Source organism: Monopterus albus, unplaced genomic scaffold, assembly GCF_001952655.1.
Source record: "Monopterus albus unplaced genomic scaffold, M_albus_1.0 scaffold38.1, whole genome shotgun sequence".
Classification (NCBI taxonomy): Eukaryota; Metazoa; Chordata; class Actinopteri; order Synbranchiformes; family Synbranchidae; genus Monopterus; species Monopterus albus.
In genome coordinates, this window is record NW_018127918.1 from 3,354,619 (window position 1) to 3,367,966 (window position 13,348).

A 13,348-nucleotide genomic window follows, 5' to 3' on the forward strand; every position below is an offset into this window, starting at 1 on the left:
ATATATGTGAGAGAGAGAAACATAAAATGAAAGTAGAGTTACCAACCATGAGCTGCAGGTTCAGTGCTGGGCGCAGTGTCTGAGCACACAAGAAGAGGACATGGCAGGTGTGGAACAGGCGGAACATCATACAAATAAAGGAGAAATTGGGAGGAGGCAGGGAGGGAGCAGGGCAGGGGGAGAAAACAAATGACACCCATAAGCAAGCATTCAGAAGACCAGAACACATGACAAAAGACATAAGGCTTAAGGGAAATCAAAGGAAACCAAAGGCAGTGCAGAGATAAACATAAGCTTACACTTACACGCACACACACAAATAGACTTTGCACTGCACACACTGGAGGTTCCAGTCAGAGGGGAGTATGGCTACTGCTTGAAGAGATATGGATGAAACTATTATCATGTGCTGTTGGCCGCTTTGGTGTAGAGAAAAGACAAACTACCAAGAGGAAATAATTGTGCAGCTGTCCTAATTTAACAGTGTATGACTTGGAAAACACTTTACCAGCTATTTACAAAGGGACTGTTTTGTATGGCAGTGGCTCAAGGAAAGTTATAACAAACTGTTCAGTGTTGAGATGGCTTGGTAAGGATGAAATATTCCCCAACATGACCCTGACCACTTTAATTTATGACTTTCCAAACACCTGCTTTAACTTTAAAATTTAGTGCCTTTTCCTAGGAGTGATGCCCTTAAATTTTACTAGTACCCCCTAATGTTCTATCTTATGGCTGGTGGAGACAATTCACTGCAGATCCAGCTGGAGTGCCAAATGAGCATTTCAGAAAAAGTACACATATTTTAATGGTTAGATTGCAAGTTTTAGAATGTTACAAAAATTCTGCTGTCAGACATTCAGGTGTTGTTAAACAATCTGACAAGCATTGATTTGAAGCATACTCCAAATGCCTAGAACATTTGTGTCTCCATAGATATTACAGTACATCTGTCCTACTGCACAGCATCTTTAATCTGCTTCACCAGTTTCATCAGCTGCACAGCTGGTCAATTGAAAATTACCAAATGTGAAAATGATGTAGATATACGAAAAGCATCTACCGACCCATTTCTTTGTTCTGTTAAATTGCAACTTTATCTTTGAGACCGACTGCATTGTATCAGGTCCAACTAGTGTACAAAACAGGCTCAAACTGCAACCAGACCCAGGGGAGCTACAATGCAGGCTGCTGACTACACTATCCCGCATTATAGCTAAGGAAAACAGAAGCAGGGCTGGCTCGAATGAAATGCTGTGCTGGAGGAAAGATACATTAAGCATTTTATAAACACTTCTGGGGGAGATGCTTCACCAGTAAATGGGGCTTATCTGAAAACATACATGACTGACTGTTTATCAAGGCATGTCTGTATCAGTGTCAACCCTTTAACACCGTAAAAGTAGTGACATGAATTTGAAACAAAAGAAGATAAAAACAACATTTTTAACAGTAAGTACCTTGCTCCTTACCTTCCATCTCTGAGACATGAGAAAGTGCCCTGACTATAAGCTGTCAAGAAGTGTTTGTGTAAGAAACAGAATGGTGCTCAGCACTAATGCGTAATTGTTTAGGGAGCAGAAGACCAATGTCACACCTCAGCTCTGCCGCCACAGGCTCAGGGTACGGGGAATGATCTCACAAGGTGAGACAGTATCGAGCTCATCTTAGACTGACTGAAGCCTCTGAGGATCCATTTCTCTAGAAGGTCCTCGAGTACCTGAGACATGTCAGTGCTAAATGATACCACAAGCCTGTTATTAGACTAACAATTGCTTAGCATATTTGGTTGAAGTACACTCTAGTAAAACACTCAGTGACTCGGTATGATCTACAGAATAAATCTTTCTGTCATTGTGACATATTTTTCTTTTAGATTGCTGTTGCACTTTAAAAAATAGTTGTCCATGTAGCTGAAAGTTAGATTTAGTTTTGTGGTATTATATGACTAGGTATATTACCTGAGCAACCTTTGTCACAAGGCTGGTCTGCTCTGGAGCAAGTTCCGTTCACTCTAATGTATAATAATAATAACCAAATCAAATATAATACTACACAACCTCTATTCGTTTCCAAGCAGTACCTGGTCTAGCCCATCTCTCCTAAATTAAAAGCAACTTTTTAAGTCATGCTAGATCTAAACAATAATCTGACAACATTCTTAATAAAATAGGGAGACATAGATACAACAACTCTTGGCATTTGGATCACACTTGGCTAAAAGAGGACAATGCAGAAGAAGCGGGACAGTGCACGGTCTATGACTGATGATGTTGCAAACAAGAGTACAGACAAGAAGAGTGAGGAAGGCCCTGTATATGACACACATGGAGGATTTTTATTTTCATGGGATTTAACATTTTTCATCTGAGCAGTCTAGAAACTATATCTACTATCTTTTCTTCTTATATCACACCACTTGAAGACTATTCTAGAGTTCATTAGTAAAAAAATGTTAAAAATGTTAAATGAAGGCTCTGTCCATGCAAGCCCCAGTCAACAGAAAGACAGCATGGCCGGCTAACCCTCATTACACTGTGGGTGGCAGCCATGTGGGACCATTCAATATGTCTGCTGCTGAGTGATTACCGACCCATTTTTGGGCAGCCTCCTCCTTATACACCCTCTCTGGCTTCACAGGTCAACGGAGACATCAGCAGTGTCCTCGCTGACATTCACTGACATAATGTGGACGCACTAGCCCCGTGACTAGTTACTATATCTCCTATGAGCCCTTTAGTGATTCACTATGACATGACATCCAGCTCAACATGCAGAGATAACTGCATGCCAATCATAATTATATTGGCAAAAATGCATTAGATGGAACCCTGTGGTACTGAAAATGCCAACAGATTGCTGGGTGTCCCCGCTGGCTGCTAGATTACATTTTTGTGTTGGATCCACATTTTCTGACCTGCCTTTTCTACTCTGGCTTTAGTTTGCGATTTCCCATATTTCCCAGAATTCTGCCACCCCCTACTGAGCTCTGTTGATATAGAAACTGGTATCTCTTTATTTTCAGCAATAGCTTTCTTCTTGTAAGAACAGCTGAATGTTGAAAAACAGTAAATCCCAAATTGAGTCCTGGGGAATGACATTAAGTATATTGTTGTTTATCAATTATTTTAAAAAGTAGCTGATCACTTTTTTTTGTCACTTTAGCTCAGAAATGTCCTGCAATGCAAGATGCTGTATATTACAGGACCTGATTCGTTAAGTGCCACCGTGACAATGTTTGCATGCTGACATCAGCTTTTACTGTACCTCAAGCCACTAGTGCAACTATAGACTGTAATTTATAAAAAATATTCCATACTGAGCCACCATGTTTTTTTTTTCCAGGAGCCCAGAATGAACAAACCACACACCGACTATAAAGCATGAATTTCATGTGAGGTAGCAGCTTGGATTTGGAGATACTTGGAAGACAAAGAAGTAGAAACAAGAAGAAGCACTGTCATGAGTTTAAGAATGGGATAGACGACGGCACAGGATGTGGACGAGCCCTTCCCAGATGGAAAACCTTGCTCAGGCACAAATGTTTGCAGAATTCCAAAGTTGTCTGTTTTCTGCGGAACTGGTCATTTACCCTAACAAGTAAAGTTAACCTAAATGCAAGTTTTAGTTTGATAGTGTTAGCTAGGGCATGGCCAGTGCTGCTGGGTAACCCACTGCGGTCAAATGAGCCACGGTTAGCTTTTGCCGCACTTGTTTTCCAAGTGTGCAATTTGTCTTTCATTTATGTTAATCGCTGTGAAACGGCTGTGAGGGCTGTTGATCACAATGTATGAGGTTGCTGTAATCTGTCCTAAATCTCAAACACTGCACTTTTAATAAAACAATAGAAAGTCAAATATAGGATTTATATGCACATTTAGCAGAACACATTTTAACACATTCAGTGGAGTTTTGCAGCTGCAATGTGGTGTACATATGTGTGCAAATACTGAGTCTCCATTGGTTGCCTTTACTGGAGATACTTTTTCAGATACTGTCTAGGCGATTACCTCTTGGCTTTGCTTTATGACTTTCATGTCCTTTTGGTCATTGTGGAGCTCAGTAATACCTCCAGAAGACAATATACTTTCACATTAAGAAGATGTGTTGTGCTCCAGACTGGTGTTTTCCATGATGCTGAGCGCTACAATATCAATGATGCTCTCCTAGGGCTGTATGTCACATGACGGCAGTTATTGTGTTGCTATTGACTTTAATGAAATTAGTTATAGCTGGCTGGCTCCAATTTTAAAATGGACACGGAATCAAACGAAGCAAAGTGGGAACAGTATCACACATTATCTAGCCCGCTGTGTGCATGTGTTAGCCAGGAGAATGTGAAGTGGAGGCACATTGACAGTCATAAAATTCTTCAAATCGCTTCACCAGATGGTGTTTATGTAATTTAAGACCCTGACAAATCTAATGGATATTTGTTTCTCTTCCCTTCCCTTGTCTGTTTTGTTGTCTGTCGTGTGGGTTAAATGAATTGGTTGTCAGCACAGCTTATGGCCCTTCATCAATTAAAAGTAATGCTACCCTGGTGCCTGATTGTTTTATTTGGACATGGTACACATATTTATTATCTGTTTTCCTCATTCAGGGATTAAGTGTCATTGTTCATTTAGTGGTGTGTTGAATTAGAGAATGATTATTCATATTGTGTTGAAAGAGGAGAGAAAAGTGATGTGATGAAAGAGACAGAATATGTGAGTAGATGACTATTCAATCCCTACCAAGACAGCAGTACATTTGATTGTACTGTACACTTGCATTTCACAATAGATCTTGCTCACCCTGACTACAACTAAAAAGATAATAGACTGCTGCCCCTGAGGATAAAGTGCAGTACAAAATGTTGTTTTTCAAGGAAAATCTTCCTTCCACACTGAGATAGAAATGGCAGGTAAAAAGTATATAGACAGACAAGCGCACAGGAAAAGAATCAAAGGATACTGCAGAAGGAGAAAAAGAATATTTAGTTCCTGAAAGACTGAAAAAATATAAGAAATGACAGGTGCTTGTGAAAAGAAATTAATAATGTGACTGGACAGTGCAATGTCTCCATTTTGAAATTTATTTAGCAGTAGAAATAGCAATTTAACCATTTTCCCATGTCACTTTCTAAACCCTGCCAAGCACTTAACAGATATACAGGGCTGTAATAGATTTTTTTAAGTGCTCTATTCTGTTCCTTTAATAGGAAATTGATAAAAAAAACAAAAAAAAACACTAGGTTTCTGATCTGTGCGACACACTGTGGGTAAATTAAATCAAAAGGCAGAGCATATTATGGCCTTATCCTCTTGAGACTTAGTCATGCATTTTTGTCCTTTGTGGTGAACATGTCTGTCTACTGCATTTCAATAACCATGTAGCCTTCAGTGAAACCAGTACCCCCGTGTAGAGGACATGCTGGCCTTTCCAGTCATATCTTATTTGCATGCATTTACAACAGGAGTTCTGATGTTTACAAAATACTGCTTGCTTGACGGCAACATTTTATGGGAACAAGGCTGGTAAGTAATTAAAAATAATTTAGGATGCTTTTAAAGCAAGTAAAGCAAGTGTTGCAGGTAAATACATATATTATTAATGTGATCTGTGAGTTTTTTCATCCATTGTAATTAGCCATTATAAAAACTACGAAATAAGATGATCTTAACTGATACAACAGGCAGAAGACAACAGGACAGTGACAGGATGTTTCAATTCAGAAAGCAAATGTTTAGATGTGTATCAATAGTAGGAAAATAGGACAGTAGCAAATCCTGACACTACAACATACAGCAGCTCTGTTATGATGGCTTGCATAGGAAACAATGGGTGTTGGTGTTCTAACATGCGCCACACATTGACAGAATGTGTTGCCCTTAACTGCACCTGAAATATAATAGGCAATACTCTCATTGCAAATGAAAACATATTGCATGTGTTTCCTGCCCCATCGGACTAGTTTTGAAAGATGTTGCTGCATTTAAAGTTCTCAGCTGTTTGGTGAAAACAGTGTTATTGTTACTGCTGGAAATGCTGGCTCATGTTTTATAAATTTTATTTTTTTATTATTAAACCAACATCCCCCATAGCAACATACAGTACATACAGGCATTCTATAAATATAAAACTTTACAGAGAACATATTGCAAGCAGGGCCGCTAGCGGAAAACAACAAGCATGTCTTCAGGTCAGGTAAGTTTATCTTGTTTTACTTTTGTGATAAACCCACTGAAATATGCATGTGATATGCTACAGTACAACATAGTATATCATGCACACAAGTACAGAAGAGTCAAAAGTCAGTGAACTGCCACAATAATGTCAGCAATACATCAACATCCAACTTTGAGAAATGTAGCTTGGTATACTAAAGTTACTTAGAAAAAGTAGTTCAAACTACTTTGTAAGAAAGGATAATACTGTCAATGCACATGTGACGCAAAACATTAAAATAAACTAACAAACAAAAAAAAGCCTCCCATACTATCAAAAAAAATGCCACTCAGTTTAGTTTATTTACCTGAGACATAAAAACCTGTCCTAAAAACCATCCCAACTGGGTTTTGTTACATTTGACTGTACAAACTTAACAACTAAACCTGTCTTGAACTTACACCTTTTAGACTGTATGAACAGCTTGAACACTGGTCTACATGGGCGTGTCTTTTACTACTACTTCTCAGAGCAGAATCTGTCGACACATGAGAAGTCTCTCAAAGTTCTTATCCAAATTCGGTTAAGGTTAGAGAAACAAGGATAAAATAAAAAATAAAAATCGTTCCTTTTCTTTTATGGCTCAAAACGATTTCGAGTTAACTGCAGAAAAAACCAGTGTAAATTAACTACTTCAGTCACTAGACAAATATGATTGTAGCTGAACTACCAGCAAGCTACTGCAAAATGTACTTAAACTACTAGTTTAATTACATGTAGTTCACTACTCCCCAAAACTGGCAATATCTACCTACCATCGGCCAACTTCAGCCACAATAAACTATTCATTACACTTGACCAACTAAGGCTGTAACAACAAAACCAGTGCTACCAGCTGAAATGAACAAAGATGAACTTTGTGAGTTAAACTTCTCTTTTGTAAGAAATATCCTGTGTAATTTCTTCTTTTAAAAGTTATACTGCCTGACTTTATTCATTGACTACCTTTATGCAGCAAGCCCTCTCCAATATTCTGTAAGTCTGTATTATTGTTAGAATTTTAGAAATATTCCATTATTTATCTATAAAGTAATTCTATTATTCTCAACAGGTATATTACACACAAGTGTGCTCATTTTGCAAATCAGCAGAGATTTCATCGTGAATCAGTAAGGATAGCTATAATCAGACCAGGCCTGTGCAGACTCCAGGCCCCTTGATCTGAGGCAAAGGAGCTATCAATCAGCCTGCATAGATAGGTATTCTCTTTAATCCAATCAGATGGCATAATCAGGCACAATGCCTGTGATTTCTGCCAGCCTCGTGAGATTTGTTCCAATTGAGCGGTCTGTCAGAGAGGCTTTGATTGCATTTGGCATAAAGGCAAGAAGTGATGTTTTCTATCTGCACCCTTTGGAGATTTATACTCACAATAGCCTTGAGTTTTGCTGCTGAAAGACTGAGATAAAATTTGCTTATTTCAAAAGGACCTAATTTTCAAGAGCTCATGTTCATTGTTCACCCCTACTGCTCCCCTCCTCCCATCATCTATAATTGACTTTTTATGAACTAGAAATGTGATTCATATAAAAGGCTATTCTTGTGTCTGCTGTGAGTAAATGATACAGAACAATTATGAAAATTATTCATAAAGCATCCATTATAGATGTTTCATCATTTACAGTCTTTGTAGCCATTTTTTTTTGTGCCAGTTTAGGTGATATCACAGTGTACGGTCATTTACAAATGTAATGAGTGTATGAGAAGAAAACCCCAAACAAACAAAATGATCTTTTCATTTGTTTTTGTACACCATGCTGTTTAAAATCAACCCAGTCTCACAGCAAAATGTATAATAACTATGTTGATCTGCAACGCAAAATGCACTACTTTCGCAATAACACCTCGAAAATTGTGACATTACTACATTTTTCTCAATTGACAATTGAAACTGAAAGCACATTGAAACTAGGCACACAAACACCATCCATACATCCCAAACATCTGCTTTTAATGTTTTAAACATGATAAAGTTCTAAACCACATGCCTTCAAAGGACACTATGTTAGCGTCCTGATCCACACTCCTGTCCAGTTGGTGGCAGTAATGCTCCATTTCCTTGTTTGACAACTGTCATCAAACACCAAGAAAAAGGACAGTGGGCTGGAATACAACAAGCATAGCTATGGCATGATTTTATAGTCATTACTGTGACACTACTATGTTTTATGCTGTGGACCAACATAGCCATTATACAATTTGCTGTGAGACCAGGCTGTTGAAATCTGCTATGACAGGATTTTTGGGAACAAAGCAGTGAATGAACAGTGCTGATGGTCGGCGGGTTGCTCTGAGAGGCTACACATTGGTCTACTATTTGTCTGGGGTTGTTGTCCATCAAGCATGCACACACCCATTTGTAAAGTAGAAAAAAAACTTGCTGGGGCATATCATTCTGTGCCATTGTAAATATAATTAGAATTCCTGATTGTGAATCTATTTTCACCTGTCATATTTCCACATTAGCCTACAGCAGTTTCTTGCATTTTATTTATATAGGTGGCTCATAATGTTCAGTGGTAATGCTAAAGTTTTCTACTTCATAATCACCGTGCTGAACAAAAAATAAAGATTGAAAAAAGGAAGATTTGGGTACAGATGTAAACATATGACATAAACGTGTGACAATAATCTCAACACAATATCCACTTACTAGCTAGTTATGAGCTTCATCGGTGAGCAACACATCTCACCAACCTTTCCCTCTCTCATGTATTACTTCAAACTCTGCCTTTATTCGAACACCAGCATGTATTTGAAAATTTGGTATCTGAATATGTGAATACTTATTTTAGCCTGTTAAATGATTTAGAATAGACTGTTATTTAAAAATTGGTAAATGGCCCTAACCCAAAAATAAAGAAGCACGCTTGCTAATATGAAGATGGAAATATATGGAGTGATTCAAGAGTGTGCTGTGAGTAGAGCAACACACACACACACGCACACATCACATCACATCACACAGTTAAACAGGTTGTGTGAGGGTGATACTGTACCTTGATTGGCTTCAGGGTAGGAGATGATGGTTGTGATGGTGGTGGTGGTAGTGGTGGCTGTGGTAGGTTTAGGGGTGGTGGTGGGAGCATCTGGGTGAGAGGACAAATACATGACAAAGACATGGGGGGAGAACAAATGAGTATAAAAGCCATGAAGATAAAATAAAGTCTCTGTGAATCCATGCTATCGCTATTCGATATATGACCAACAGGTCACTGTGTGTCACTGTGAGTGAGTTAAAGGTCTGCTGCTCACTTTCTGATGAACTAGCTAGATGACAGCGTATTAAAAACTGTTCACAAAGAAATGACACTACACACAAAAGCTGATCAAAGATCTTCTTGGGAGCTCTTTTCTTTTATGTCTAGTCACAGACTACACACCATGACATGAAATACTGACAGTGCTTGTGAGCACATGGTTGCTAGTGATTAAATGTCTAATGAGTAATAAGTGCTGGTGTTGTACTCATGCTGTCATTGTTATGCAGCAAGCTATGTTGACAAACAAATGTGTGCCTGTGCATTCTTAATAGCTCCAAAGAGGAGAATACAAAGCTGGTGAGGATAACGGCAACAGAAAATCTGATGTGTAAACTCAAACATAATTACACAATCATTGGCAATGCGCAAACACAGAAGGACAAAAATAATATTAAAATAAACCTAAAACCAAATAAATGAACAACATCATGCGGGTTTGTTGAGTTCACTGTTTGACCAGAGACTCTTTTTCTTCCCACAGCGTTTCCCTTTTTACTTCATTAGCCGGGTTAGACTCCCTACTCTGACAATGACCAGGGGGAGATAGATATCAAAAGTGACATTTTCCTTGTTGAAGTGGCAGGGCTGCACTGATGTAAAACTACTGGAAATGCTGCTTGGTTAGAGACTGCCCATGCCGCTCTGCATGCCAGGGAATGGACTGAAAGTTACTAAAAGATGCTAAAAAACTCCAGCTGTTGATAAGGAGGAAGACTAGTCGACACATAATGAAATAAGCTGCTGACATATCACAAACCAGGCAGGGAATGGAAGCTGTTCATTGTAAATGACACTTTGCTTTGCAGCTCTGCATCCACTGAGCATCTAGCTACACTACTGGACAAAGGTGAGAGGGGCTCAACTTTATGTAAATATCTTTGGAGGTAGCATGAACAATAGCCAATCATGATCGACCTGATTCCAGTGGAAACCATTGCACAGAGCTGTTTACTACCACACTCCACTAAGCAGTATGAAGGAATTTTAAACAAAATAGAGGAAAAGAGGGACATCACAGAGTCCAGCTTCCAATTCCATATAATCATTTTTACCAGAGATGCATCACAGTGGCTATAAAACAGAACAAACTGCAGCTATAACACTCGATTTCTGCAGTGTGGCACAAGTGATAAAATTGCAGCTGCTACAGCTACAAAATTCTAATCACAATTTCTCAAACAAATATGAAACTGATGATGTTGTATATTTTGGTAATGGTCAACAAATCCCATGTGACGACCGAGTAACGAATCCCTGTGCAGTCTTCGGTTGTCCCCAGGTTTCCCCTCCAGATCTGCACTTCAGTACTCACTCACACACACACACACACACACACACACTCTCCACAGGTGTCTCCATTTGCCTTGATTAGTCCTTAAGTATATAAGCCTGTTTGGTTCCTTTGTTTATTGCCAGTTTGTCTGTTGTGCTCATCGCAGCCTTAGTGGTTCTCAGCCCCAGCATCCCTACCACCTTGTTGTTTCCTGAAGGCAGCCTGTTTGTTTGTATTTACCCATGTTTCCTTGTTTTTGGACTCTACCAGTTTTGGACTTTTGTCTACTCCCTTAAATTTACTGCATAGCTGTTATGTTTTTGACCTTCATCTTTGATTCACACCCTGCCTCTGGGTCTGTCTGCTCTGGATCAAAAGAAAGCCTTGTTTATCTCTTGTGCTGCAATACACTGTTCAATATTATTTGCCAGCCTGCTTGCCTACCTGGGTCAGCATTTGGGTCCTCTCCCCTATTGCCTGGCAGGTTTCACAAGAACCATGACAGTATTATATCAAAATATAAATTGCACTGTTTATTGCTGTTGTTGTGGAAAAGAACTAAGGGGTGCTATTATAAAAATTGTCACCACACCGTCTGAGCCATGTTTTCTAAAAACCTCAGTGACCAGCTGTTATAGTAAATTAACAAGCCTTTATTGAACTTTAAACTATATAGTTGTACCCCATTTTTATTAGCATGTACATATTTTCTTCTCTGACACAGGGTTTAGCGAGACTCAAAACAAACTAACACCATAAGCTGCTGTTAAATGCTCTTTGTCTTTCCCATCAAGTCCTCTTTCCTAGCGATAACATAAACTATGGAGTCCTGGCAGTAACAAGCTGTAGAAAATGCAGTCTCCAATCCAAAGATAGCATTTGCTGACAAATTAGTAAATTTATCAGTCCAGTAGAATGCTCTGGTTACTGCTAATGCAACATAAAACATTGTTACACAAAGCTTAAATTACTCCCAAATTAAAATACTATTAATCAATACAAAGTTATATCATGACTGTACTAAGTTGCTAATGTTACCAAAACAAACACTTAATTTTAGATGCCAACACATCCAGAAAGAATAACAACACATTTGAAACAAATATGAGTCCTTTGGCTGCTTTTAACAATCTCCATCTCAAAAGGCCAAACTGACGGTAACATGGGTTTTTGCTGTTTCTTTGTCGCACTCTCTCGACAGCCAAGAGCTCCTTCATGGCTGGATGTTTTCTAGCTGCCAAGAGCTCCTTCATGGCTGGATGTTTGAAATTACTACTCATGGCTCAAAAAACACTCCTTATAGCCTTCTCTAAGTGGCAAGTGGGGCTAATTTACAGACTGTATTTTGAAAACACGGTTTAGCAAAGCTGGAATAACAACAGAAGGGCTGTAGGCAGCAAAGCAAACTGTCACAGAGGGGGGCAGGACAGCAAAGAGACAGCACATTCTGTCCTACTTTCACTTAATATGTCAAACAATGTGTAAAAACTCAGTGAAAGCACTTTTAAAGGTTTACATCATGGCAGTGGTTGGATGAATAGGCTGGGGTCTGAGTCCCTCAGACAGGGAAGGTTGTAAAGTATCAAAAATGAAGCAATACATTTTATTTATAGACTTTTCATGGTATTTAGAAATACAAAATGACACCAGCCCCAGCCATTCAAATTGACTGCCATTAGCGACGCACAGAGAACACATTCAAGGAACTCAACTCCATAATGCAACAAGTAGATTTTATGTACTGTAAATATCATCCTATTTTCTTATCATTTTTAATTACTTTTGTTTTTAATGACACCAGTTACAATTGAAAATGTCTACACTCCAATGTTACATTAAAGCAATAATAAAAAATCGTCCTACTGTTTGTAATATCTTCCCTGAGGGTACAGAGGTTGTTTATCATACAAAAGTAGTCTTCCCAGAGGGCAGAAGATGTTTATAGTTACTGCACGCCTGCTCAGTGCTATTTATTGCACTTGAACAAAAAGTGAACCAAGTAATTCATATACAAGGCGGAGTAGACTGTATAGCCCCCTCAGAACGCTGCCTGAAGCAAATTTAAAAATGCAAATTATCGCCTTCAGGTGATCTGAATCAGCATGCAAACTCTGCTGATGTATGGTATGTTTTTAATTTATCAACAATCCCCAAGACAACTTTGTCAATAAAAAAGGCTGTACAGACCAATGTGCAGACAAAGGTGGGGAGGAATGATCCATTGGGATGTCAGCTGGCAGAAGAAGCTCGAGCTGCTTCACACATCCTTGAGAGCCAACAGTTGAGGGGTGGTCCTGTCTAATTGGTTTTATCCCATCATGAACTGTGAGAGTCCAGCAGATGTTTGGGTTCATCAGTGTCAACAACTCATTAAAACTTAACATTAAAAAAAAAGACTGGTGAGACTTCTGGAAGTACACTATATTTTCTGCTTTTTGTTGCTTATGTATCAAAGAACACTGGAGCTCATTGACTTTCAAATGTGACAGGCAGAATGTGTTTTTCCTCCCGCTGAGTAACCAGGCCTTGTTTACTGATGAGGCTTATGAATCAGTGTTTCGGGTCTGAACAAATGGAGCTGGACTACAGGAAGAGCCGAGAC

At 38.9% G+C, this 13,348-nt stretch overlaps 1 protein-coding gene across 4 annotated transcripts in view; it reads right to left on the reverse strand.

Moving 5' to 3' along the window:
• The window catches only part of cadm1a (cell adhesion molecule 1a), a 340,724-nt gene that overhangs the window by 27,666 nt on the left and 299,710 nt on the right, over positions 1-13,348 (reverse strand). For 3 of the 4 annotated variants that reach the window (XM_020598433.1, XM_020598432.1, XM_020598430.1), the window contains 2 exons: positions 9,210-9,299; positions 47-79 (listed from right to left, as the gene is read on the reverse strand). In XM_020598433.1, the coding sequence (XP_020454089.1) occupies positions 47-79; positions 9,210-9,299 (123 nt within the window). The remainder of the gene's footprint in view (positions 1-46; positions 80-9,209; positions 9,300-13,348) is intronic. The other variant, XM_020598431.1, reaches the window with a different exon arrangement.